At 39.4% G+C, this 25184-nt stretch overlaps 2 protein-coding genes and 1 pseudogene across 2 annotated transcripts; 2 read left to right on the forward strand and 1 right to left on the reverse strand.

Annotated features, from left to right (window-relative positions):
* Positions 1 to 25184, reverse strand: part of LOC136767321 (E3 ubiquitin-protein ligase TRIM39-like) — a 260729-nt pseudogene that overhangs the window by 40072 nt on the left and 195473 nt on the right.
* On the forward strand, positions 1083 to 12626 carry LOC136767886 (zinc-binding protein A33). The gene is made up of 9 exons (XM_066721947.1): positions 1083 to 1198; positions 4895 to 4999; positions 5218 to 5262; positions 6166 to 6294; positions 6664 to 6786; positions 7224 to 7244; positions 7604 to 7630; positions 9230 to 9256; positions 11390 to 12626. The coding sequence occupies exons 1-9, from the start codon at positions 1120 to 1122 to the stop codon at positions 11932 to 11934; spliced, it is 1101 nt and encodes a 366-aa protein (XP_066578044.1). The 5' UTR covers positions 1083 to 1119; the 3' UTR covers positions 11935 to 12626.
* On the forward strand, positions 18851 to 25035 carry LOC136767896 (zinc finger protein 239). The gene is made up of 2 exons (XM_066721960.1): positions 18851 to 19003; positions 23414 to 25035. Exon 2 carries the CDS (start codon positions 23601 to 23603, stop codon positions 24597 to 24599), a length of 999 nt encoding a protein of 332 aa, XP_066578057.1. The 5' UTR covers positions 18851 to 19003; positions 23414 to 23600; the 3' UTR covers positions 24600 to 25035.

The following is a 25184-nucleotide window of genomic DNA, read 5'->3' on the forward strand; positions in this document are numbered from 1 at the left end:
ATTAATACTACCTTTATTTTTTATTTGTGTAGTAACTAGTTCTACAGTTTGGTTGAATAATAAAACAGAATAGCGGGTCAAAGCCCCTGACTGATCCTGTCAGCATTGTCATGGATTTCATAGAGCCCTGCACACCCCGTCTGCACGTCTATCTATTTACAAACAGTAATTTCATTCAGCCTCATGACACATTTGAGCCACCGTAACTCTGCCAGCTTCAGTCAGTGAAAGACCGCAAAGTGAAGAAGTTCTAGAAGGTAAGAAAATTCTTCACTCTCCTATTTTAACTTTAGTTTGAGTGCACTGATGATACTCTAGCCCACCCTTACAATGACACAGGATTGTGGCAGACAATGGTGTGTGAGGTGACTCTAAAATGGTCATGACAGGTAGAGGTGGAGGGGCCCCTAAACTGAGCTTTAATTGCAGCCACATAATTGATAAACTTCGCCCCTGATCATGGTTAATGAGATCATAATTAATTTGTGTGTAATTAATTCCTAAGGTGCCAGTCATCAAGAATGTTCATTTAGTACAAAATTGTGCTGAGTTTCTGCATATTTCCATGATAAAAAATGTTAACATTGCTGGTAAATGCTTGCTTCCTTACCAGACAATATGTGTCCTAGAAATCCAGGCCATTTACAGTATTGTAAAATAAAATCATAATGTGTTATTATACTGTAAATAAATAAACAGGTATAATATACAGGTGTATTTAAAACAATTGTTTTAAGGTGTCCATTAATTCACAACAGACTTACAATGAGAAGTATCATGTTTGCATTGGCTATGTGACACGCCCTACAGTCTGTCCACTGTAAGATTAAATATTAAAATATTGTTGACAGCTATTGACAACAGTAATACTAAGTTCCAACTTCGAAAATAGTCCTAAACCAAATATTCCTGTATAATTACAAACCACGTACATATTTCTACATTTTTAATTTTCTAGTATGCAAGAAACATTTGACCACAGTAGAGTGACGTAAACTCCTAGTAAGTTCTCCGCATTCAGGACTGCCAATAAAACGAAGGCAAGTTCCTGTCTGTCACAAAATCACAATGTCTGGCTACAGAGTAACAGCTGTGGACACTGAAAGCATTTATGAGACTATGGATCTGAGGTCAGTTGGTCCTCATTCACCCACCAGAAAGCCTGAACCTGCAATGTTCCTGAGGAGAGAAACAGAAGGTATAGATAACAAGCCATTCTTAAAAAAATGTATTATTTGGCATTATCCAGTTTAATGTCAGGGTATCACCTATTAACAATTGTCATATGGTTTATTGCTTTTTTGAATGACAGGTTTTGTCAGTAACACTTTTAAATAAGTATAGATTACACAACATAAGACAACATAAGTACTGTAGTCACCCACATTGAGCAGGCGCCTGGGTTTGCTGAGGATTCAAAAGTTCTCTGAAACAGCCTTATATGCAGCCTAATCAAGGTTCTGTATTTATAGGTATCTTATGATATCCTACTTTCTTACTGTTTCATGTAATACTCTAAACTAGTGTAATTTACTGTAAGTAAAACAAAGTTAGTCAGAGTAGATCTTAAAATCTACAATTTCACTTTGATATTTTTAATTATTCTGAAGAAAAATAGTAATTAGAAAGCAGTAAGGATTCATTTTACTGTATTTTATATAGTAATCAATTACATTCACTGTATGTGTAATCTGTTAAATGTTACTATATTGATGGACAAGTCTTCTGACAGAAAGGTCTTCAGTCCACTAATACATCCAAGTTGTTAATTTCATCTTGATTGTCAGCAGGGTTAGGTGAAGGTCAGCTCATGAGAAATTAAGATGTGAAGACATGATGTTTCCCACAACCAAACTAAATGCTTATCTGTGACATTAATTGTGCGATACGACAGTTATGTTCCAGAATGCATTTCAACTCCTTTCTTGAAGCCTTCTAAAAATGTCATATATTAAGTCATCATTTTCAATTAGCCCTGCCATTCAAATTCCAGCCCTCTGTTGATGTGCTTTTTATTTATTCAAAATTACAATTGACCACTTAATACAATTAATACATACAGTGGTTATAGGAATTATTCACCTGCCTTGGATTTTGGATGTGGGTGCTGCTCAGCACCTGGTTTCAAGGTCTTGTTCCCTCCAAATTCGGTGGATTTTAGTTAAAATTGGCAATTACACACTCTTAAAGGACAATGAACAAAAGGACAGTGTGCTTCTAGTTAATACAATTCAACTCACACACAGAAGAAAAAGAATGATTATACATTTTAAGAACAGCAATGGTATATATAATAAAGAAAGTCATGATTCTAGAAATATTAACCCTTCACACTGTTCCATAGAGACCAGATTTGTGGAGTACCTGATCTGTTGTTGACACACATGGACAGTTGTGGAAATCAAAGGGGAAAAAATCTCATTCGACTGCATCAAAACTTCAGTTTCTAACACAACAAAATGTGAAAAAGTCCAGGGAGGGTGAATACTTTCTATAGCCACTTTATATGCTGGATTGTACATCATCTATTTGATTTTGTTTTGATTTAATTTTTCAATACAACATTTTGTCATGCTTTTCAAAAACTATAATAGCTATAATACTGCTATACTGTTGAGAAAGCTACCCGTTTTGAAAAATATATACATACATACATAATATGTTACTAAAAACAGAATTGTGCTATGATTATATTCACTACCCTTTTTCTGCTATTTTCCTTCTGTAATATTAGTAATTTTGAGGTTCATCCTCTGTACGGTAAAATAGCTCCTTCTTCAAAACCAATGCTTTTAGTATCAGCTACACATAACATCCTCTTCCATCTCATGTTTACAAAATAAAATAAGGAAACTCAAAAAACAGTCCAAGTCATCAGTTTCTAGATTGATCAACCTGCTGTTTTTTGTTCCAACCGAGCTCTTAATTATATTATTGAGCCTTTTATTGCATTGTTAGATCAATTAAGGATTCAATTAAGAAATTAAAACCTGCAGGGCAGGGGGTCCTCCAGGACCGGTTTGGGAATATTAGCCTTAGGTAGTATGAATATTGTTTAAGAATTTGACCTACGGATTGACTAGTACAAATTTGCACCCTATCGTCGATTAATGTATTGTTAGAAGCAATGTACTATAATTTATAAATCAAAACGCGATTATAAAGCAAAACAATTTCGTAATTTGCAATTTGCGGTAAATCAGTTCTGTGTCTGTATTCATAAAACATATCAGAATTACTCCTAGGAATGTATCTTAAATCAACTGCAATCATGATGACAAAAGGGTCTTAAATTATCCCTTGTGTTTATGATGGACCTCGTGGTACCCTTTAATGAAAATAAACTGACGAAGAACCCAAAGGTTCTACATAGAACCGCTAAAGAACCTTAACTTTTTAGAGAGTAGTAGGTAGAAGTTAGTCATATAGTCTCTTACACCTACATTTAGCTGGGAGTAGGATCCAATCGTAGGACTCTTTTTGTTTTATCATTTTTAGGACAGTTTAGATTACAATAGGGCTCACTGTGACGTATTTTCTTCATTTTGGGAAAAAAGAAAACAACAAAAAACCCGAGATCACATGTAGACACGCAGAAGCGAGAAGACAATATGAATATGCACACAATACAAGTGTTTTCCCTTCATTCCTTCATTAAGAGGACGTTAAGGTGCTAAATGGAATTAAAATTCATAATCACAATCATAAAAAATATATACAACATCTTCAACGTAACACTGTCATTCCGTTGTACATAGGAATGATAATACTGGGGTATATTCATAAAGGCTTTTACACTGATTCGCTACTTCAGACACTTTTCCTTTATTTTTTACTTTCATTCGAGTGAAAAAAATGGTCGGGATATACAATCGGTGTAATGTGAAACCCTTAATGAATACAGACTAGCATTGATTATGAATTCATTAGGGTAGCATTGATTATACAGGTAATTATTGATTATGAATGCGGCTTGTTTTGGGGATATTTGCGGCGCAGTGGTGGGGAAATCAATAAACTGTCGCGGGTGCTGTTAATACCATTATGGTCTGATGGAAAATTGTGCTTGTTGAAGGCATTGATGATGGTCCCCAATCACCACTGCTACATTGTTCACGATCCAGACACCGCAACATTGTCACCACCTGTATCTCTGCTGACAGGGGCGCATTTCTCCCTAGGTCTCCTAAATATTGGTCGAGCTAGGATTACTTTTCATTGTAAAGGATCTCTATGAATAGTTTTTTACACCTAAGAGTAAAAGTGGGACGAAAATTGACGTCACTATTAGATAGATATTTCAGGCACTTAGGACCGATTTATCACTCAGATGCTTTATGTATGTTAAGTGCATGTTAACTTTAATTTGTATGTTATTCAATACAGAAAAAGTGTCTGAAATAGTGAATCGGTGTAAAACCCTTCATGAATGTAGCCCAGGGTTACCATGTGGATAATGTCCTATGTAACAGAAGGATAGTGTTCAATTTAAGATGTTTAATGTATATTTTATGATTGTGGTTATGAATGTTAAGTTAATCTAGCATTTGAATTCTGTGTAGCACCTTAACGTCCTCGTAATGAAGGAATAATGGCAAAACTCGAATTATTTTGTGTCAAATTATAAACAAATAAAAGGCTTATTCGTATTCGTATACTTGTATTTTCGCTTCTGCTTGTCTACATGTCACAGTCAGCTGTTTTCTGATCTATACTGTAGTGAAAATTAGCTAACCGTTTGTCTTACGATTGTATCCTACTGCCAGCTAAAATTAGGCGCATGAGACTTTGTAACTAACTCCCCCAAACCCCTACTAAGACAATAATCGGTTGCATTATCTAATCATATATTGAAATCACAGTAAAAAATGCCCATTCTCAACTTTCTTTCCAGGGCCTCAAGACAGCTCTACCGAGAAAGTGTCTCTGTACAAGAGGATCTCACTGCTCCTTGCCTGTGTGTGGATCCTCACCCTCATCTCTGGACTGGCTGTGTACTGTGAGTATTGAACAAGCAGGGGTTATTATCTGATTATGACAGACTGCAGCTGTGCTCATAGAATTCACTGTTTCAGTATAGTCTTTCAGTCTTTTTCTTGCTCAATCAGCTAACAGTATTTGTTTGACAACTTTGACAGCAGCAGAACAGCCTCATTGCCTTAAATATGGGTCTTACAGAATTTAATGTTGTTGAATCTGTTTGCGCTTCATTTTCAGTTCACCATCCTGCAACAGAAAAGGAGCTGCAAACAGAAAACAGAGGTAAGATGATAGTGATTAAGAAAAAAGGTTACTGTATAGGATTTATAGTACTTCTCCAAATAATATGATTTAAAGAGTATTTGTTTTCTTGTTATAAATAAATGTCTGTGTGTTATTATTATTATTATTATTATTATTATTATTATTATTATTATTATTATTATTAATAATAATAATAATAATAATAATAAATACTACTACTACTAATAATAATAATAATAATAATAATAATAAATACTACTACTACTACTACTACTAATAATAATAATAATAATAATAATAATAATAATAAATACTACTACTACTACTACTACTACTACTACTACTACTACTAATAATAATAATAATAATAATAATAATACACAAATAAAGTCCAGGGATCGTCGCTAGCCTTCAGGTTTTAGGGGGGCTACAGTTTTCTCCAGTAAGAGCAGGGGGGGTTGTACTGATGGTGTTTCTTTCTCCAGGAAGAGCGGGGATGTGAGGGGGGCGGTGCTGATAGTGTTTTCACCAGTAAGAGTGTGTGGGGGGCGGGGGTTGCTGGCATATGATGTTTATATATTCCCTGCTTATGCTCAGGTAAGAAATCAGGCCAGCTGACATATCCTCTCTCCCCAAAGCAGAACTGAAGACACAGCATGAGACTTTTCAGAGAGAGTATTCCATCTTTTTAAAAACTACGAGACCACAATAGACAGTTATTATACTCACAGACAATATTCAAAATAATAATATAGTGTGATATGTATCACCAAGAGGCGAGGGAGCAACTGCGGAACAAAGAGAATAGATAGAAAACTCCAAACTACAGAGCAACTGATCAGACTTTCTCCTAGGTTAAGTGCAGGCTTTCCTCAGCAGGTAATCATCTAAGATCAGTTTACACATCTGCTGTCTCCTCAGCAGGACTGAAGAGAGAACAGGAAGCCCTTCAAGCAGAGCATTCAAACCTTTTGCGAGAGCATTCAGAACTCCTGAAGAACTACAAGACTGTGACAGACAGTCATCTCCTCACAGAGCGGACAAACACTGGTGAATATTCTGATTTAATTTCAGATGACAATCAAAGCTAACTTAAAAGACAATCAAATGTGTGTGTGTGGTAAGTATGGTATTTTAAATTATGGTCCTATATACTCTCCTCATATGAAACCACTGGTAAATACATTTTATTAGCAATTATACTTGCAAAGAATCTTAGTCTTTGGCTTCACTGTACAATAATTTTTAAATAAATCAAGACTGGCTTTGAGGCATGTCAATAGTCTACATCTCACAAGGAGAATTTACAAGAGAGCTCCAGGCTGAACCATGGCTTTTCAAGCATGGTAATGAACCCCTAGTATAAGGGTCCAATACTTCTGACCTACAGTTAAATATATTGCTGTGTGTATCACCCAGAGCTGAGGAAGCAACTGGAAAACAAGGAGAGTGAATACAACAAACTGCAGGGCAGCTACAGCAGTATGAAGGCAAGTTATCTCCCCATAGAGATGTGCTTCTCCAATGACACCAGCAAAACTGGTAATTATTGTTTATTCTTTCCCTGTTTAAATAGCTTTTAGTGTGATTTTCATAATTTTTCAAGCATGTGCTTTTGAATCACATATCCAATACCATGAGTAGTATATTTCGGACAAAAAAGCAAGTAGTATACATGGTTGGTTACTCTGTGTGTGGAATATTAATTTCCAGTTACAACGATTAACTGAGCAACAGTTTACAGATGCAATTGTTATATGTACATTTTTTAAAATAAAAATCAATAGCAGTAAATTTGAATTATTATTAGCCATATTACATTTTGCCCTGATCTTTTGATCTTTGGTTTTTGCACTTCCTATTATACATGCAACATAAAATCAGACATCTGTGCAAAATGGGTGTGGAGCACTCTTATCACAGTACAATATCCCTTGATGTGAAATGTTCAAGACTTGTTCTTTTTCTTTCAATCAAAGGTATGTTTTCTGAATACTCAAGTAAGTTGGACCTGTTTATTTTCATTTTGACTTCATTTATATTACTTGATTTACATTAAGCTGAAAGTATACAAATGTTTTGTAACAACATCACAGCAAGAGTAAATAAGCAATACAGATATAATTTGTAAAACATTGTCAAAAATACTAAAATGTATTACAATATAAATGTATTTAGTACTGTTAATTTATCAATAAAGGAAATATTCGGGGGTTACATGTTGCTTCGAACAGATGGCATTATTTGAATTAGTGTATATTACTATGCGATATTGTGTAAAATTAAGCTGGGAGGTACAGAAATAAACTCTACAGAAAAAATTAATTGCAACTGTAACACAGTATCTGATTCTCAACAGGAAAAGAAGGACTTGTTCTTAAACCAGGTAAATCAAACAAATAATGGTCATATCAATTAGTATAAAAACTCAGTCATGTATGAAAGCCATAAGCATATATTAAACTAGCAACTATATTAACTAGAGTTAATTTAAACAACTAACCAATAGGGAGTCTTTAGATTTTAACTTTCTTAAGAATTTCAGGTTTCCAATGTTTCATTGAATATAATATTTAAAATCAAATAAATAAATAATTCATTGAGTCAGGAGGGACTAAATTATATTTTTGTTGGGCAACAAAATCATCTACAAAAGTCAGTCGTATCATATATAAGTAGGCTGCTTAGCAATAGTCCTCAAGGATTGCATATGTGAGATCTGCTATACACACTTCCCCTGCTCACCTCCAGAGGTCGGCCTCTCCAGATTACTTTCCACCTTTGCAATATCTCCAGGCTTCGTGTTTTATTGTCACACTCCAGCACTGAAACCCTGATCCATGCCTTGGTCACTTCTCGATTGGACTACTTCAATTCTCTCCTTACTGGTATCCCTATTAAACTCACCAATAGACTACAATCAGTCCAGAACTCTGCTGCCAGAATACTCACCTGCACTAGATCATCTGAACATATCACACCAGTCCTCATCCATTTACACTGGCTCCCTGTGCACTACCATATTGTCTTTAAGTCACTCCTCCTTACTTACAAAGCCCTCCATAACCTGGCACCTATCTACCTGTTGGACCTTCTCCCAGCCTATGCCCCTTCCCGCTCCCTCCGTTCCTCCGTTCTACCATGTCTGCCCAGGCCTGCTTGGCACCCAGGCTCTGGAATGCACTCTCCTCACACATAAAACAAGCACTCTCATTTTATTCAAACACCTTTTAAAAACTCAGCTTTAGTCTACCTTCTACAGCCATATGGCTACATTTAAGCTAGTTTCCTTTGTAACTGCCAGTCTTTATGTATTTCTCCATTTTAATCTATGTTTATTGTATTAATTGATTAGGTCAACTTTTTGTGTAAGATGTCCTTGAATGTCTAGAAAGGCGTCCGCCAAATAAAATGTATTATTATTATTACTAATCAGTTCCTTCCTGAGCACCATGTGCCAATGATTCAATTAACTTTCCTCTTCACCTAGTGCCATAGTTTAACACCCTCATCTTTCATTCGCTCTTCAAGCCCATCCAATGCTTCCAGCTCCCCTCTGCCCAGTACTTATATACCCCTTGTATTCACTCACCCTTTGTGATATTTTGGTTACAATCAATATGCCTTTTTTACTTGCCTTGCATTTACTTGTACCCTTTGACCTTTCCCTGTCGGTTTTGACCCCTCTTTCCTGGATTGCTCTTGCTGGACTGTTTGCTTGATCACCTGCCCCATCTGGCCCTTGACCCCTCACTTGTCAGACCTTTCTCTGTGCTATCACACTTGAGTACACCCCCTCAGTTCCATGCAGTGCATTACAGCATGATTGCACATGTCTTCTGTACACCCATTTAGTGGGTCACATTCACTGGCTCATTTAAATGCATCAAGGACCATAGACTTAAGAACAAAATATATTAAATGCATCTTTTGTTATAATATATACATAATACAATTTGATTACTGAAATGTGTTTGTCTTTTAGTGTGGAAGTGGCTTCGTGAAGCAGCAGGTACTATTTTCATTTAATTTCACCCAAAACATACCGTAACATGAAGGAGTTATGGCTCAAAATTGATTGTGTTCAAGCACTGTTATATTCTTTTCCTACAGTCAATATCTCCTCCTCATACCAATCTTGGTATCATTTGAAAGCCCCAAGTCTCTAGTTTCCTCTGATGTTTCTGTCTATAAAAAAAGCCAGAGTTATTAATAGATATATCCCAACATGCTAGTGGGTTGAAAACAATGAGGCTGAGTATTAAATATGATCATGGCATATATACTGTGTGTATATACACTCACCTAAAGGATTATTAGGAACACCTGTTCAATTTCTCATTAATGCAATTATCTAATCAACCAATCACATGGCAGTTGCTTCAATGCATTTAGGGGTGTGGTCCTGGTCAAGACAATCTCCTGAACTCCAAACTGAATGTCTGAATGGGAAAGAAAGGTGATTTAAGCAATTTTGAGCGTGGCATGGTTGTTGGTGCCAGACAGGCCGGTCTGAGTATTTCACAATCTGCTCAGTTACTGGGATTTTCATGCACAACCATTTCTAGGGTTTACAAAGAATTGTGTGAAAAGGGAAAAACATCCAGTATGCGGCAGTCCTGTGGGCGAAAATGCCTTGTTGATGCTAGAGGTCAGAGGAGAATGGGCCGACTGACTCAAGCTGATAGAAGAGCAACTTTGACTGAAATAACCACTCGTTACAACCGAGGTATGCAGCAAAGCATTTGTGAAGCCACAACAAGTACAACCTTGAGGCGGATGGGCTACAACAGCAGAAGACCCCACCGGGTACCACTCATCTCCACTACAAATAGGAAAAAGAGGCTACAATTTGCACAAGCTCACCAAAATTGGACAGTTGAAGACTGGAAAAATGTTGCCTGGTCTGATGAGTCTCGATTTCTGTTGAGACATTCAGATGGTAGAGTCAGAATTTGGCGTAAACAGAATGAGAACATGGATCCATCATGCCTTGTTACCACTGTGCAGGCTGGTGGTGGTGGTGTAATGGTGTGGGTGATGTTTTCTTGGCACACTTTAGGCCCCTTAGTGCCAATTGGGCATCGTTTAAATGCCACGGCCTACCTGAGCATTGTTTCTGACCATGTCCATCCCTTTATGACCACCATGTACCCATCCTCTGATGGCTACTTCCAGCAGGATAATGCACCATGTCACAAAGGTCGAATCATTTCAAATTGGTTTCTTGAACATGACAATGAGTTCACTGTACTAAAATGGCCCCCACAGTCACCAGATCTCAACCCAATAGAGCATCTTTGGGATGTGGTGGAACGGGAGCTTCGTGCCCTGGATGTGCATCCCACAAATCTCCATCAACTGCAAGATGCTATCCTATCAATATGGGCCAACATTTCTAAAGAATGCTTTCAGCACCTTGTTGAATCAATGCCACGTAGAATTAAGGCAGTTCTGAAGGCGAAAGGGGGTCAAACACAGTATTAGTATGGTGTTCCTAATAATCCTTTAGGTGAGTGTATATATATATATATATATATATATATATATATATAGATAGATAGATAGATAGATTCTATATTATATTGATTAACACTGTAAGTTGATGGTATTGATTCTGTTACCTGAATATGCTATACTTCCTTTGTCTTACTGGCTAAAGGCTACATAAATAAATAAATAAATAAATAAATAAATCATGTATATTGAAAGTGGTTAGGTGATTTTGCTTAGGGGATTTCTTGGCAGAAGTTACACTTCATTTGCTGTAATTATCCATCCAATTTAGACTTGTACGCCCCTCATCTTCATAGAAGTATAAAACTGTCCAAACTATAAAGAATTTTCATGAGGACAATATACTGGGTTCATAACACTGCTTTTGGGATCTGTCAATACCAGACCTTACATCGTTAGTACATACAAGACCAGCTCCATGGCTGTAAGCAGACTGCACAGACATGTGCAATGGCATTGCAAAGAGGTTTTGGAGCATATTATAATTATATACTGATTAAATACAATCAGAGTGGAAAGGTAAACATTTTTTTTTTAATTAAATTAAATTTAAAATAATCAACGTAAGTGAAACTGATTTTACCTCACATTGGTCACTGGTCCTTGTTCTTTGCTCTGTACTGAATAGTGGATGTGACTCTGGACCCCAATACAGCAGAAGCTCGTCTCATCCTATCTGAAGATAAGAAACAAGTGAAATATGGAGACCAACGGCAGGCTCTGCCTGACAATAGAGAGAGATTTAATCCTATTGTCAATGTCCTGGGCAAAGAGGGATTTACCTCAGGGAGACACTACTGGGAGGTGGAGGTGGGGATGAAGACTGAGTGGGATTTAGGTGTTGCTGAAGAGTCCATCAACAGGAAGGGAAGGATTTCACTAGCCCCCGAGAATGGTTACTGGACTGTGTGGCTGAGGAATGGGGATGAGTACAGGGCTCTTGAAGACGACTCCATCCCTCTTAACCTCAGCCTGAGGCCTAGGAAAATTGGTGTGTTTGTGGATTATGAGGCGGGGCAGGTCTCCTTTTACAATGTGGAGGCCAGGTCTCATATCTACACTTTCATTGACACCTTCACTGAGAAACTTTATCCCTTTTTCAGCCCAACAACCTATAAAACTGGTAGAAAATACATTCCATTAATCATCTCTCCTGTGAGTAACACAGACTAAAAGTCAAATTATTTCATTTTATATTATGTGTTTATATGAAAACATAACTATACAGGCAGTCCTGCACTTATAAGCAGGATAGGTCCCAGGAAAAGGTGCTATGAGTCAAAATTATAAAAGTCGAATCTGATTAACCCATAGAAACAATGTAATAACAAACGGTTACCTTTCTCACCAAGTGCCCAATTCCCAACCTTTTTATAGCAATTACTATATTTAATGAGCTACCTATATGCCCCTTCTTATGTATGATATAGCTACAATATATATAGATGCAGCATATGTATGTAAACACACTCACATGCTTTTACCAAGGATGTCGGTCTACAACTTTGTCAGCTATACCCTCTTGTAACTATTCCCCCAATCAAGGTAGCCTACTTATGGTAAACTGGTATATGGTACTGAGGCATGCTTCTTAACAGTAATATATTAATAGTATTTTATTCAAATATCCCTTTTTCCGATTTGCTTTATATCCCCCCTTTCAGAGGTCATCCTTGTATCACCAATTTATAAACACCTGGAAGTATTTCATTCTGATCAATGAAGCCTGTGGTGAAATCAGTCCTTAAGTCCTTCTATTCTTCTAATTGTGCATTATTAAGTTCTATTCATATTAGTAATGTATTATATTTTTCAATTATATATTGATAGGTTGGCTATATAAAGTACTTGTAACTTCTTTTTAATCTTATTATACAGTATATATTTTTTACTAATCAAAAATAATGCATATCTATATCCTTATGTAAGCATCCTAACTCAATAAAGTTGTTCTACATATACATCTGTGTCTTCAGTGTATCCTTTTAATTCTGATTTATGCCTCTTTGGGTCTAATTTTCTTCATTTGTTTGGGGGAGCTGACTAGGTGTTTTTTTTTTTTTCATTGAAACATTAATCCTGGCTGTTTTCCATTCTTTTTAAACATTGTTCTTTCTTTTTAATACTAAATATATGTTAGTAGTTTTTATGTAAAAATCTTTTGTTTACAGTCTGTTAAATATGCAAGGTATGATATTTTACTGAATTAATCCACTTATAGCTATATCAGTAACTTTTGGAGGCAACACATTAAAAGGTTTGATAAAGGGATACTTAGCTTAAGGTTTTAGTTTTTCCCCAAAATGATCTGAAATTAAATTCAAGATGTCTTGAAATAATATAAATATATCTCAAAATATTTAAAGATATCTTGAAATGCATTTCATGATATCCCTAAATAATAATTTGGCTTTAATTTAATTAATTGGTCTTCTATGTTAAAATTAATTCATTATTTTTACACGATACAACTAGTTTGTATTAGACACCCATCTATTGTTTTAAAAAGGCCATTATATAGATATAGAAATACACTCACCTAAAGGATTATTAGGAACACCATACTAATACTGTGTTTGACCCCCTTTCGCCTTCAGAACTGCCTTAATTCTACGTGGCATTGATTCAACAAGGTGCTGAAAGCATTCTTTAGAAATGTTGGCCCATATTGATAGGATAGCATCTTGCAGTTGATGGAGATTTGTGGGATGCACATCCAGGGCACGAAGCTCCCGTTCCACCACATCCCAAAGATGCTCTATTGGGTTGAGATCTGGTGACTGTGGGGGCCATTTTAGTACAGTGAACTCATTGTCATGTTCAAGAAACCAATTTGAAATGATTCGACCTTTGTGACATGGTGCATTATCCTGCTGGAAGTAGCCATCAGAGGATGGGTACATGGTGGTCATAAAGGGATGGACATGGTCAGAAACAATGCTCAGGTAGGCCGTGGCATTTAAACGATGCCCAATTGGCACTAAGGGGCCTAAAGTGTGCCAAGAAAACATCCCCCACACCATTACACCACCACCACCAGCCTGCACAATGGTAACAAGGCATGATGGATCCATGTTCTCATTCTGTTTACGCCAAATTCTGACTCTACCATCTGAATGTCTCAACAGAAATCGAGACTCATCAGACCAGGCAACATTTTTCCAGTCTTCAACTGTCCAATTTTGGTGAGCTTGTGCAAATTGTAGCCTCTTTTTCCTATTTGTAGTGGAGATGAGTGGTACCCGGTGGGGTCTTCTGCTGTTGTAGCCCATCCGCCTCAAGGTTGTACGTGTTGTGGCTTCACAAATGCTTTGCTGCATACCTCGGTTGTAATGAGTGGTTATTTCAGTCAAAGTTGCTCTTCTATCAGCTTGAATCAGTCGGCCTATTCTCCTCTGACCTCTAGCATCAACAAGGCATTTTCGCCCACAGGACTGCCGCATACTGGATGTTTTTCCCTTTTCACACCATTCTTTGTAAACCCTAGAAATGGTTGTACGTGAAAATCCCAGTAACTGAGCAGATTGTGAAATACTCAGACCGGCCTGTCTGGCACCAACAACCATGCCACGCTCAAAATTGCTTAAATTACCTTTCTTTCCCATTCAGACATTCAGTTTGGAGTTCAGCAGATTGTCTTGACCAGGACCACACCCCTAAATGCATTGAAGCAACTGCCATGTGATTGGTTGGTTAGATAATTGCATTAATGAGAAATTGAACAGGTGTTCCTAATAATCCTTTAGGTGAGTGTATATCGCCACCGGAACACCTTGCAATCCCACAATACACTTCTGAGACATTAGTATTACTGATTTTATCAATTTATTATAAATTACAATAATAATAATAATAATAATAATAATAATAATAATAATAATAATAATAATAATCGCAACCAAACCAGGCCTCAGGCTTGATGTGCTCATGAATATTCATGAATCCATTAATAGACTCAACACTTCGGTGCTCTAATTGCATTTCTTTTTTTAAATAAAGCTTTGAATATGAAATGAGGCATATTTTCCATGATCTACGCTGCGTCCAAAACCACATACTACGCACTAAAGTTCAACTTTTTTTTAAGATTGTAGATGAACAGAACGCACAAATTTGGGCCATTCTGAAAGCTGTGTGTGGCCTGTGGGCTGCCTATTGAGTACCACTGGTATAGACTTCACAGAGAGTTCTGGGAGAAGTGGGATTATAAAGAGGAGCTAAGTGAAGAGGGAAACGAAGATCTGGTGAGTTCATTGAAACATGAGGAGAATCAGGGAAGATTAATTGAAAAGTTGGAGCACAGGAGACATCTAGTGCTGATGATCAGACTGCAGGCCTGACAGATGTATTATGCATTGTGTGCGAGTGCTGAAAAACAAAAGCCATACGAAATTCAAAACCAAAACCGAACTCTTTGTGGAGCCTAATGTAGTGGTTTCAGAAAATCCAAGGATACACCGATGAAGAGTGTTTATTATATAAAATAATAAATACAAGTAAACTTACAGCTCTCCTCTCACATGATGTGTAGAAAAAGAACTGAGGATATGAATTGAAGAGGCCTTTTTGCATCTTCAGGTAGACAATAGGTTGAAGTCTTTTCTGTCAGAGGTGACTACTTCTTGTTAAAATACAGTTGTACAAGTAGATTTACCACATGCATATTAATTAACATAGGCCTGAGTCTGTTACTGATGTTGAATTGTTTGATGTGTTGATTGGTGTTGGTCAGCTTACTTCAGGCAACAGATGTAATTAAGGACATTGTTTTATGTCCTCAACCAAATACCTGTGCCCTGCTTTACCTGATTGATAGTCCACAGAAAGGAGTAAATCCAAACTAATGATGGGTTTAGACAAAACAGAATTAACAACATGAAACTATTAATAGTATAATGAAAATAATAAATGTATATTTTGCCACTAAAGCTGCACAAGGGACATGGTGCAGAGGGAACCAGGAAAGCAGCAGGGGAGCAAGGCAGAAGAAGCCCCCCAGCAAGTGTTGACAGAGGGAGCAGGGGCAGAGGTCGAGGTTGTGGAGGAACCCCCTCCATTATGGAAGGGCCCCGGTGGGGTTCTCCAGAGGCTTCAGGGACTGGCTACTAGCTCCTGGACCTGGAGGTGGCCAAGTTGTAGGAGTTTTCCCCTTTGGGCAAGTCTGCAGCAAGTCATGCTTCAGGTGTGACACTCAAGATAATGGAAATAGTGTAGGCAGGGCTTCCTTCTTTTGGCACAGTATCAGCAGGGCTCCTTTCTGGCCTAGCAGCAGTGCTACAGCACCTCAGGGTGGAGAATGCAAAGTTCTGTTGGCCCCAGCCACAACACATGTTATATAGATCAGTGTTCTTCATTGCAAGGCCCGCAGCCTGTTGGCAGCCCCTGGTGGCCTTCTGTGCGGCCCATGATGTGCCCCCCAACAATACAAAAAACATCACATCACGCTGTGATCAAAAAGATAAAACAGCAGGTTTTGCTGTAGAAAATTAAGAGGTTGCAGTAGAGTGGTGTGGCAGACGCAGACACAGAACCACAGCTCAAAAAAGAAAGGTACATGCTTTGGAAGCAGGAAACAGACAATTTCAAGAAAAATGTACAGACAAGTTTTTTTTCGTGTTGAACGAATCTGGCACAAAGCCACTTTGTTTATTTTGTAACCAGACATGTTCTGTTTTTAAGCACAATAATCTTGAATGCCATCATACAACAACACATGCCAATTGTAATGATAAATACCCACCTGGTAGTAACCTACGGGCAAATAAAAATCAAGCATCTCAAAACTTCGCTTAAAGGCCAGCAAAAATTGCTTCAGATATCTAGGTCTGTTTGCAAGAGTTTGACGGAAGCATAGTTTGAAATCATGTGGATTGCAGCTAAGAAAGCTTAAGAAAGCTTTTACCGATGCAGACATTGTCAAGGAAAGCTTTTTGGAATCTGAGGAAATAATGTATGCAAACTTCAGCAACAAAGATGCAATCCTAAATTAAATGAAAAGGACTACAGCTGTCTGATACAACCGTAATGAGAAGAGTTGAGGAAATCGCAGCAGACATTCAGCATCAGCTAACTGAAGAATATCTCAGCTGCATCATGTTTTAGCCCTGGATGAAAGCACAGATGTGTGTGACACCACACAGTTCTGTGTATGGGTTTGTTTCCCAAAGGAGGAATTGTTTTGTGAGGAACTTTTGTGTTTGATACCATTGAAAGACCAGGGGGGAAAATATTCATAATGTTTTACTGGACTTTTTTTCCAAGAATGACTTGAACTGGTCCAAGCTGGCGTCTGTATATATGGTGGTGATGGTGCTCCAAATATGCGAGGAAAGGAGAACAGCCTCGTTGGTCTGATGAGAAAGAGAGAGGAAATACCCAATTTTGCCACTTTTCATTGCATCATACATCAGGAGGCACTCAAAGTGAAACTAAAAATATCTGAAATGCAAAGTGTGATGCAGCTGGTTGTCAAGGTGGTCAATTTCATTGTAACAAGAGCACTGAATCACAGACAGTTTCAAGCACAACTGGATGAGTACGAGACGAATTATGGCGACTTGGTTCTGCACAGCAAGGCAAAATGGTTGTCACGTGGTGGACTCCTGGAGGAATTTTTAAGTGTTCTTCCTCAGATTCAGGAATTTGTTGAAAGCAAAGGGGAGAGGGAGGAAGGTTAGAAGACCCAGTGTGTGGGTGGGTTATGAAGCTGGCATTTTTGACTGACATCACCTGCCAACTGAACACACTGAATCTCCAACTGCAAGGGAAACATAAACTTCCAGGTAACATGCTGCATAATGTAACGGCATTTCAAAACAAGATCACAGCACTGTTCATATCTGAAAGAGAGTTTGTGCACTTTCAAAAACTCAAAGTAATCACAATGCAAGATCCCGAGCTGTTGAAACATTTCAACTACAATTAATTTGTGCAGGTATTGGAGGAATTGAGGGCAGAGTATGAATCTAGATTCAAACATGTGAATGAGTACAAGGACTTTTTCAACTTCATTGAAAGCCTGTTCAATGTGCCAGCATCAATATTGTCACCTTTATCACAGAACTATGTTCTGACTGTGCGAAACTGGAGAGTGAAATTATTGGGCTTCAGACAAATGACATCCTTCGGCCTGAACTTCAGTCAGGTGTTCATTGTTTCTGGAACATGGTTCCTGACACAGAATATCCAGCTGCCAAACACTGTGTGAAAAGAGTGCTGTCCTTTTATGTCAGTACATAAACGTGTGAAGCAACCTTTTCAACAATGAACATTGTGAAAAGAAAACAGAGGAACAGACTGACAAATGAACATTTGGGGTGCCCCACAAGGACTGCTGTGATGGATTACAAATACTGTATGGAAAGGGTCAAGGAGCATCAGGCACACTTCTGCTCATCCAGCTTTTAATGTAAGTTTTGAAAATCGAATGTATTATTATTATTATTATTATTATTATTATTATTATTATTATTATCTGTATTATTTTGCTTAAAACATTAATAGGTGGCATCAGATTACATTTTTGTTTTCTAATAATTAGGCCTACATTGTTTCATTGTACATGCAGACTTCTATTTCGATAACATAATTATATTATGGATTGCATTTTTTTGTCTTGTAGGTGGTGTGGCGGCCCTCACACTGATGTCTTATTGGCCAAAGTGGCCCCTTATGGAAAATTTGTGAACAACACTGATATTAGTGATGTGCAGTTCGCGAATGGTTTAGATTAATCGTGTTGGCTAAATAATGTTAATGCTTCAAACTGTTGTTATCTAAAGGATTTTAAATATATATTTGTCACAACTGTATTGACTTGTCCTGGCTTTTGTGGTGTGCAATGAACGACTCGTTATTTCCGGTTGAGGTCTATCTAACCCGTCCTGATTCGGGCTGCATTGGTGCGAGTCAGTGAATCAGTGAATGAAACGGATGAAATGAATCGATTCAACCGAATGGAACTGAATCACATGAATCGAGTCTCTGAAACAATCGAACTGACGTCACTAACTGATACCGAAAAAGAGACCAAATCGCCGCCGGAACCCCTTGCAATCCCACAATACACCACTTCGGCAAAGATGGGAGATTCCCAGGTTAAGTGGGCGGCGTTGACCAGCCTGTTTTGGTGCAAGATCTTTGTTCATGGAAAACGAGGTGCTGAGACGCAGCAGAGAGAGTGGACTGAGTGTGACTGGCGCTGCGGAAGGAGCTCACCAAGAGAGGAAGCAACCACCCAACGGTAACTAACCGTCTGTTTCATTGAATAATAGGTCAATTGTGCAACAATGTAGACATCTAGTAGCTCACAAACAACGCAGCTGCTCTTCAGCTCACGCACGTCATACCAAAACACAAGCAATGGCGCTGTTTCTGCGCCGCACGGAGCCCTCGCTCTCGCACAGGAAGCGCCCCGCAGCCGCGTGTTCCCACGGCAGGATCGGGATCCTGTGGGTCATCAGAGCTGCTCTGCGCCCTCGGCTCGTTTCCACTGTATCCGACACGGGAAATCCCACCAGCCCCCGCGCAAACCAGGACGGAACTACGAACCAAGATGCCGCATCGATAACGAATCGCTCGGCTTCGCTGGCCTTTCACGCTCTGAGGGTCGTATGCTGATATATAATAACCGATATAAATCAGTTGTTGACAGATAACTTTATCCAATGCAATTAGTATGACTTGTAAGCCCATTTTAATACATAATTTAGATTGCAATAAGACACAGCTTTGTACTACACGTTTCAGTTTACTCTTATTTTTTATACGGGTATAACTCTTGTTACCTTATATCTACAATACTTCAGACATGCATATCTATCCCTGACTAAACTATTGCCATATTATTTGATGCAAATAGTTCTGCCTCTTAACAAGGCTGAAGGTAACTGAAGGTAGCTTGGTGCAGTGTGGTTGAGACAGCAGTAGGTGAGGGTCAGTGTCTTGAACTGAATGTTGGGAGCCAGTGGAGGGAGCGGAGCAGTGGAGTAGCGTGTGCGAATGAGCTGGAGTGGCAGGTAGTAGTTACAGGCAGGCGGGCCAGGAGGGAGTTGCAGTAGTCCAGGTGGGAGAGGACCAGTGACTAGATGAGCAGCTGAGTCGAGTAGTTGGTGAGGAAGGGTCGGCTGTGGCGTATGTTGCTCAGGAGGAATCTGCAGGTGTTTGTCAGTGTGATGATGTGCTGGGTGAGAGGGAGAGATCAGTAGAAGGTGAGGAAGAGTGGGGGGAAAAAGAGAAGGTCCAATTTGGAGAGGTTGAGCTTGAGGTGGTGCAAGTGCATCCAGGCGGAGATACCAGACAAACCAGAAGATATGCGTGAGGGGATGAGAGGGTCAGAAAAGGGAAAAGACAGGAAGATCTGGGCATCATCAAGTGGTAGGAGAAACTATGGGATGTGATGAGGGGGCCAAGGGAGCGAGTGTAGAGAGAGAACAGGAGCGGGCCCAGGACGGAGCCTTGGGGAACACCTGTGAGGAGAGGTTGGGTGGTGGATGAGGAGCCTCACCTCACTGAGGTAGGAGGAGAACCAGATGAGAGCAGTCCCAGATATCCCAAGGTCAGCGAGGGAGGACAGGAGGATGTAGTGATCAACAGTGTCAAATGCTGCAGAGAGATCGAGGAGGATGAGGACTGAGGAGAGGGAGGCGCCCGAGCACAGCTGAGGGAGTCAGTGAGCCAGGAGAGCCATCTCAGTGGAGTGAGCTGTGCGGAAGCCGGATTGCAGAGGATCCAGGAGTTAGTGATGCATACAGCAGAAGCATTACTTGGTTAATGTATATTGTTTTTGCATTACACCCAGGTATGAGTGGAAATGTGAAATATTGGTGTGATAAGACACTTTATAATTTGCAATCCTAATTATAATTACCGTTCCAGAGTTTGGGGTTGCTTGTTTTCAAAAGAAAAGCAATTTTTTGTCCATTAAAATAACATCAAATTGATCAGAAATACAGTGTAGACATTGTTAATGTTGTAAACGGCTATTGTATCTGGAAATGGCTGATTTGTAGTGGAATATCTACAGAGGCATACAGAGGCCAATTATCAGCAACCATCAGTCCTGTGTTCCAATGGCATGTTGTGTTTGCTAATCCAAGTTTATAATTTTAAAAGGGTAATTGATAATCAGAAAACCCTTTTGCAATTATGTTTGTCCAGCTGAAAACTGCAGATTAAATAAGCAATAAAACGGGCCTTCTTTATACTAGTTGATTATCTGGAGCATCAGCAAATTGTGTGTTTGATTACAGGCTCAAAATGGCCAGAAACAAAGAACTTTCTTCTGAAACTCATCAGTCTATTCTTGTTCTGTGAAATTATGGCTATTCCGTGTGAGAAATTACCAAGAAACTGAAGATCTCATACAACGCTGTGTACTACTCCCTTTACAGAACAGGGTAAACTCTCTAACCAGGATAGAAAGAGGAGTAGGAGGCCCTGGTGCACAACTGAGCAAGAGGACTAGTTTGAGAAACAGATGCCTCAAATGGTGCTCAAATGGCAGCTTCATTAAATAGTACCTGCAAAAAACACCAGTCTCAACGTCAACAGTGAAGAGTTGCAAAGAAAAAGACATATCTCAGACTGGCCAATAAAAAGAAAAGATTAAGATGGGCAAAAGAACACAGACACTGGACAGAGGAAGATTGGAAAAAAGTGTTATGGACTGACAAATCTAAGTTTGGGGTGTTCAGATCACAAAGAAGAACATTTGTTTGATGCAGACCGAATGAAAAGATGCTGGAGGAGTGTTTGATGCCATCTGTCAAGCATGGTAGAGGCACAGTGATGGTCTGAGGGTGCTTTGGTGGTGGTAAAGTGGGATATTTGTCCAGCATAAAAGGGATCTTGAAGAAGGAAGGTTATCACTCCATTTTGCAATGCCATGCCATACCCTGTGGACGGTGCTTGATTGCAGCCAGTTTCCCCCTACAACAGGACAGGACCCAAAGCACAGCTCCAAACTATGCAAGAACTATTTAGGGAAGAAGCAGTCATCTGGTATTCTGTCTACAATGGAGTGGCCAGCACAGTCACCGGATCTCAACCCTATTGAGCTGTTGTGGGAGCAGCTTGACTGTATGGTATGTAAGAAGTGATGTCTTCAGATTACCTTGACAAATTGACAGCTAGAATGCCAAAGGTCTGCAAGGCTGTATTTGCTGCAAATGGAGGATTCTTTGACGAAAGTAAAGTTTGAAGGACACCATTATTTCAATAAAAAAACATGATTTCATGATTTTGCCGTTTCCTGTTTTCATGGAAATCCAAGGACAATTCAAGTGACCCCAAGCTTTTGAACAGTAGTGTACATTTTCAACTTTTATTTATTTCCAGATTATTCACTATAACAGACTTTGAGTAATGGGTTAAAAAAAAAAATCACACTCTAGAAAGTATGTATATGTCACAAGCTATTGGAGGCAACATAGCTGTGCACCTGACAGGTCTCAACTACACCAGTTTTATGTATAAAGAAGTCACGCCACCAAGTATCCCCCCCACATTCGGGCTCGGCCCAAGACCCAGGACACTAACACAGGCTCAGGTACAATAATGTTTATTTATGTAGCAACAATAAAACACACAATTGATGCAGGGCATGAAGACTGCATTTCAAGAAAACAATCAAAAAATAACTATATGCTAAAAACTAACCTGAAACTGATAATAAAACTACAGGGTTTTCCTAAAACCCTAACCTAAATAAACCAGGGAACCAGCCCCAGGGAAATCAATCCCTCTCTTGATCTGGCTACCACATGTCAGGTCTTCTTCCTCACCTCTGAAGGTTATCTATCTTTCTGCCACTGTGGGCTGCCGTCTCCCCCTTTGTTTTTTTTAATCCACGACATCTGTCTCATCTGCTGCAGCTCTATGCGGGACCATAAAGTGTGTCCGTGCTTCACTGGTCTGTCTCATCTTGGGGAAATCTACATGATGTCAGCACATTGGCTTTGCCAAAAGCGCTATACTCGGGGTGGCATCTGGCAAGTGATCAAGGGTGCCTTTCTTACGTCTCATCTGTTTTTCGCTCACCTGACCACTTCTTTGGCTACATCCGGGGCATCTGGCTCCCCCGCACATGGTCAAGGATGTCATCATGCGCTCACCTGCCTGGAGCACACCGGTAGGGAGCCGGGTCATACAGGAGTGAATCCATGTGTGGAGTATTCGTGGTGCTTGGCTTAAGAGGAAAATATATCATGAAACGCACGTGTATAGAATAATCTAGAAAAATTATCTATAAGTGCAAACAAAACCACAGTGTATGGATATCAAATGCAATATACAAAATAAAGATTCTAGAAAAATTAGTGAATCAGTGAAATAAATCAAATAAAAAGTGCATAAGTAATTAGTGTAAATTGGTCAATTACCACCTGTGATGCATACATTTTTACTAATAAATAATTCCATGTGATTTGATTTTACTCTGGCTTTGATGTTTGATTATTTTTTGTTAAATGTGATAGAAATGTGTTTTCTGCACATTTGCATTATGAAACCCCCATGTCACTTTTACTGTTGTAACAGTTTGCTTTATGTAGGTGCATTATACACACTGCCTGGTACTATTCTGACCTGTTCTAGAGATCTGTCCTGTTGCTGTTTAAAGTGTTTTTAATCTCCTGTCTTGTCTCTCCCCCAGGAGCTGTAGAGGCCAGCGCTCTCCCTGATTCTGGGGAAAGGGCTCACATTGAGCAGCAGCACTGAGAGCAGGAGTGGGGATCCAAACTAAATCTAAAGACTTTGAGCCCACAGCTACTGAAGACAAACAGGCTGACTGAGCAGCACAGGAGCAGAAAGAGTGAGGAGGAGCTCAGGGGACTGGAGTCATGGCAGAGCCACAGACTGAGATTTCAACACAGGGACTCGGGGCACTGAGATCCGAGTGTGGACCCAGTCAGGTATCCCATCACATTAAAACAGAGGATGATACACTGGAATCTGTTTACACAATGGATCCAGAAATGCAGACTCTTTTCAGAGACACCCTCTGTAATGTGAAACCTGAGGATATTATGGAAAGCATCTGTAAGCTGGAACCTGAGCTCCCTGTAGATGGACTGTGTGAAACAGAATCCATTGCCTTGAGGAAGAGGCTCAGTGGAAAGTGTGACAGTCCTGTGAAGGGGGAGAGCCATCCGTTACAGTGCAGACGGCTGCGTCCCCGCCCGCAGCATTCACGACTCCCCAGCTCCCCCAGCCCCTCTTCCTCACCGCCCCCACATTCATCAGGGAAACATAAGCACCTCCATTCCTGCCCTCAGTGTGGGAAGAGCTTCCTTCATTCAGGAAGTCTTCGTAAGCACCAGCGCCTTCACACAGGAGAGAGACCATTCAGCTGCAACCAGTGTGGGAAGAGCTTCATGCAGGCACAACGCCTCAAGGAACATCAGCGCGTTCACACAGGAGAGAGACCATACTGCTGCACACTGTGTGGGAAGAGGTTTGGTTGGATAGCAGACCTTAAATCCCACCAGCTTGTCCATACAGGAGAGCGAAGGTACAGTTGCACCCAGTGTGGGAAGAAGTTTGCTAGGTCAGCAGCTATTAAATCTCACCAGCTCATTCACACAGGAGAGAGACCATACGGCTGCACCCACTGTGGGAAGATGTTCACTCGGGCAGCACACGTTAAAACACACCAGCGCATTCACACGGGAGAGAAACCATATTGCTGCACCCAGTGTGGAAAATGCTTCGCTAGGTCAGATAAACTTAAAATCCACGAGCGAATTCACACAGGAGAGAGACCCTACTTCTGCACCCAATGTGGGAAGTTGTTCAGATGTTCATCATCCTTGATAAGTCATGAGAGAATTCACAAGTGAGTAGTGAACAGTGGGGAGAGACACTGTCCCCAACTCCACCCTTTTCCCTCCTAGTTTCAGTAAGTGTCCACTACACTGAGACTACATCCCAAACCTGTCCTCCTTCCCTTTCACTTCACTGACACACTAACACTGCATCATCATTCTCTTCAATGGAATTACACTTCTGTGACATTGTGATGCAGAACAGTGCGTGTACAATAGGAATGGTGTGCAGAGACGAGCGAAAATTACAGTTCAACACTCCCAGGCCAACATCACTCTTTCTTTACCTATGAGCAGGTCATCATTTTTTGCATTTAGCTGGAAAAGTTTGTATCTTTGTTGCTGTAGTTTGCATTAAAAATATACTTTGCTTACTTGTTACATGTCCTAATTTTGTATATAGTTTTGTTAATTCATGGAGGTGTTTTTGGAATAAAACATTTAAAGAACAGTGTAATTTCTCGCTTTGATTGTTTGTGGATGTTCTGTGCAAAGAACTGTAAGTTTGCTATTCATTCATCTTAAATGGTAGCCTAATACCCGATCATATTATCCAAACATTGGAGCCTAAAAAAGCCTCCCGTCCTTTCATTTAGAAAG

Source organism: Amia ocellicauda, chromosome 14 (assembly GCF_036373705.1).
Source record: "Amia ocellicauda isolate fAmiCal2 chromosome 14, fAmiCal2.hap1, whole genome shotgun sequence".
In the NCBI taxonomy this organism is placed as follows: domain Eukaryota; kingdom Metazoa; phylum Chordata; class Actinopteri; order Amiiformes; family Amiidae; genus Amia; species Amia ocellicauda.

Coding starts and splice junctions, on each gene's coding strand:
- LOC136767886 (XM_066721947.1), top strand. CDS start 1,120: ATGGATCTGAGGTCAGTTGGTCCTCATTCACCCACCAGAAAGCCTGAA. Junction 6,787..7,223: donor CAATGACACCAGCAAAACTG/GTAATTATTGTT, acceptor TTTCAATCAAAG/GTATGTTTTCTGAATACTCA. Junction 9,257..11,389: donor GTGGCTTCGTGAAGCAGCAG/GTACTATTTTCA, acceptor TGTACTGAATAG/TGGATGTGACTCTGGACCCC.
- LOC136767896 (XM_066721960.1), top strand. CDS start 23,601: ATGGCAGAGCCACAGACTGAGATTTCAACACAGGGACTCGGGGCACTG.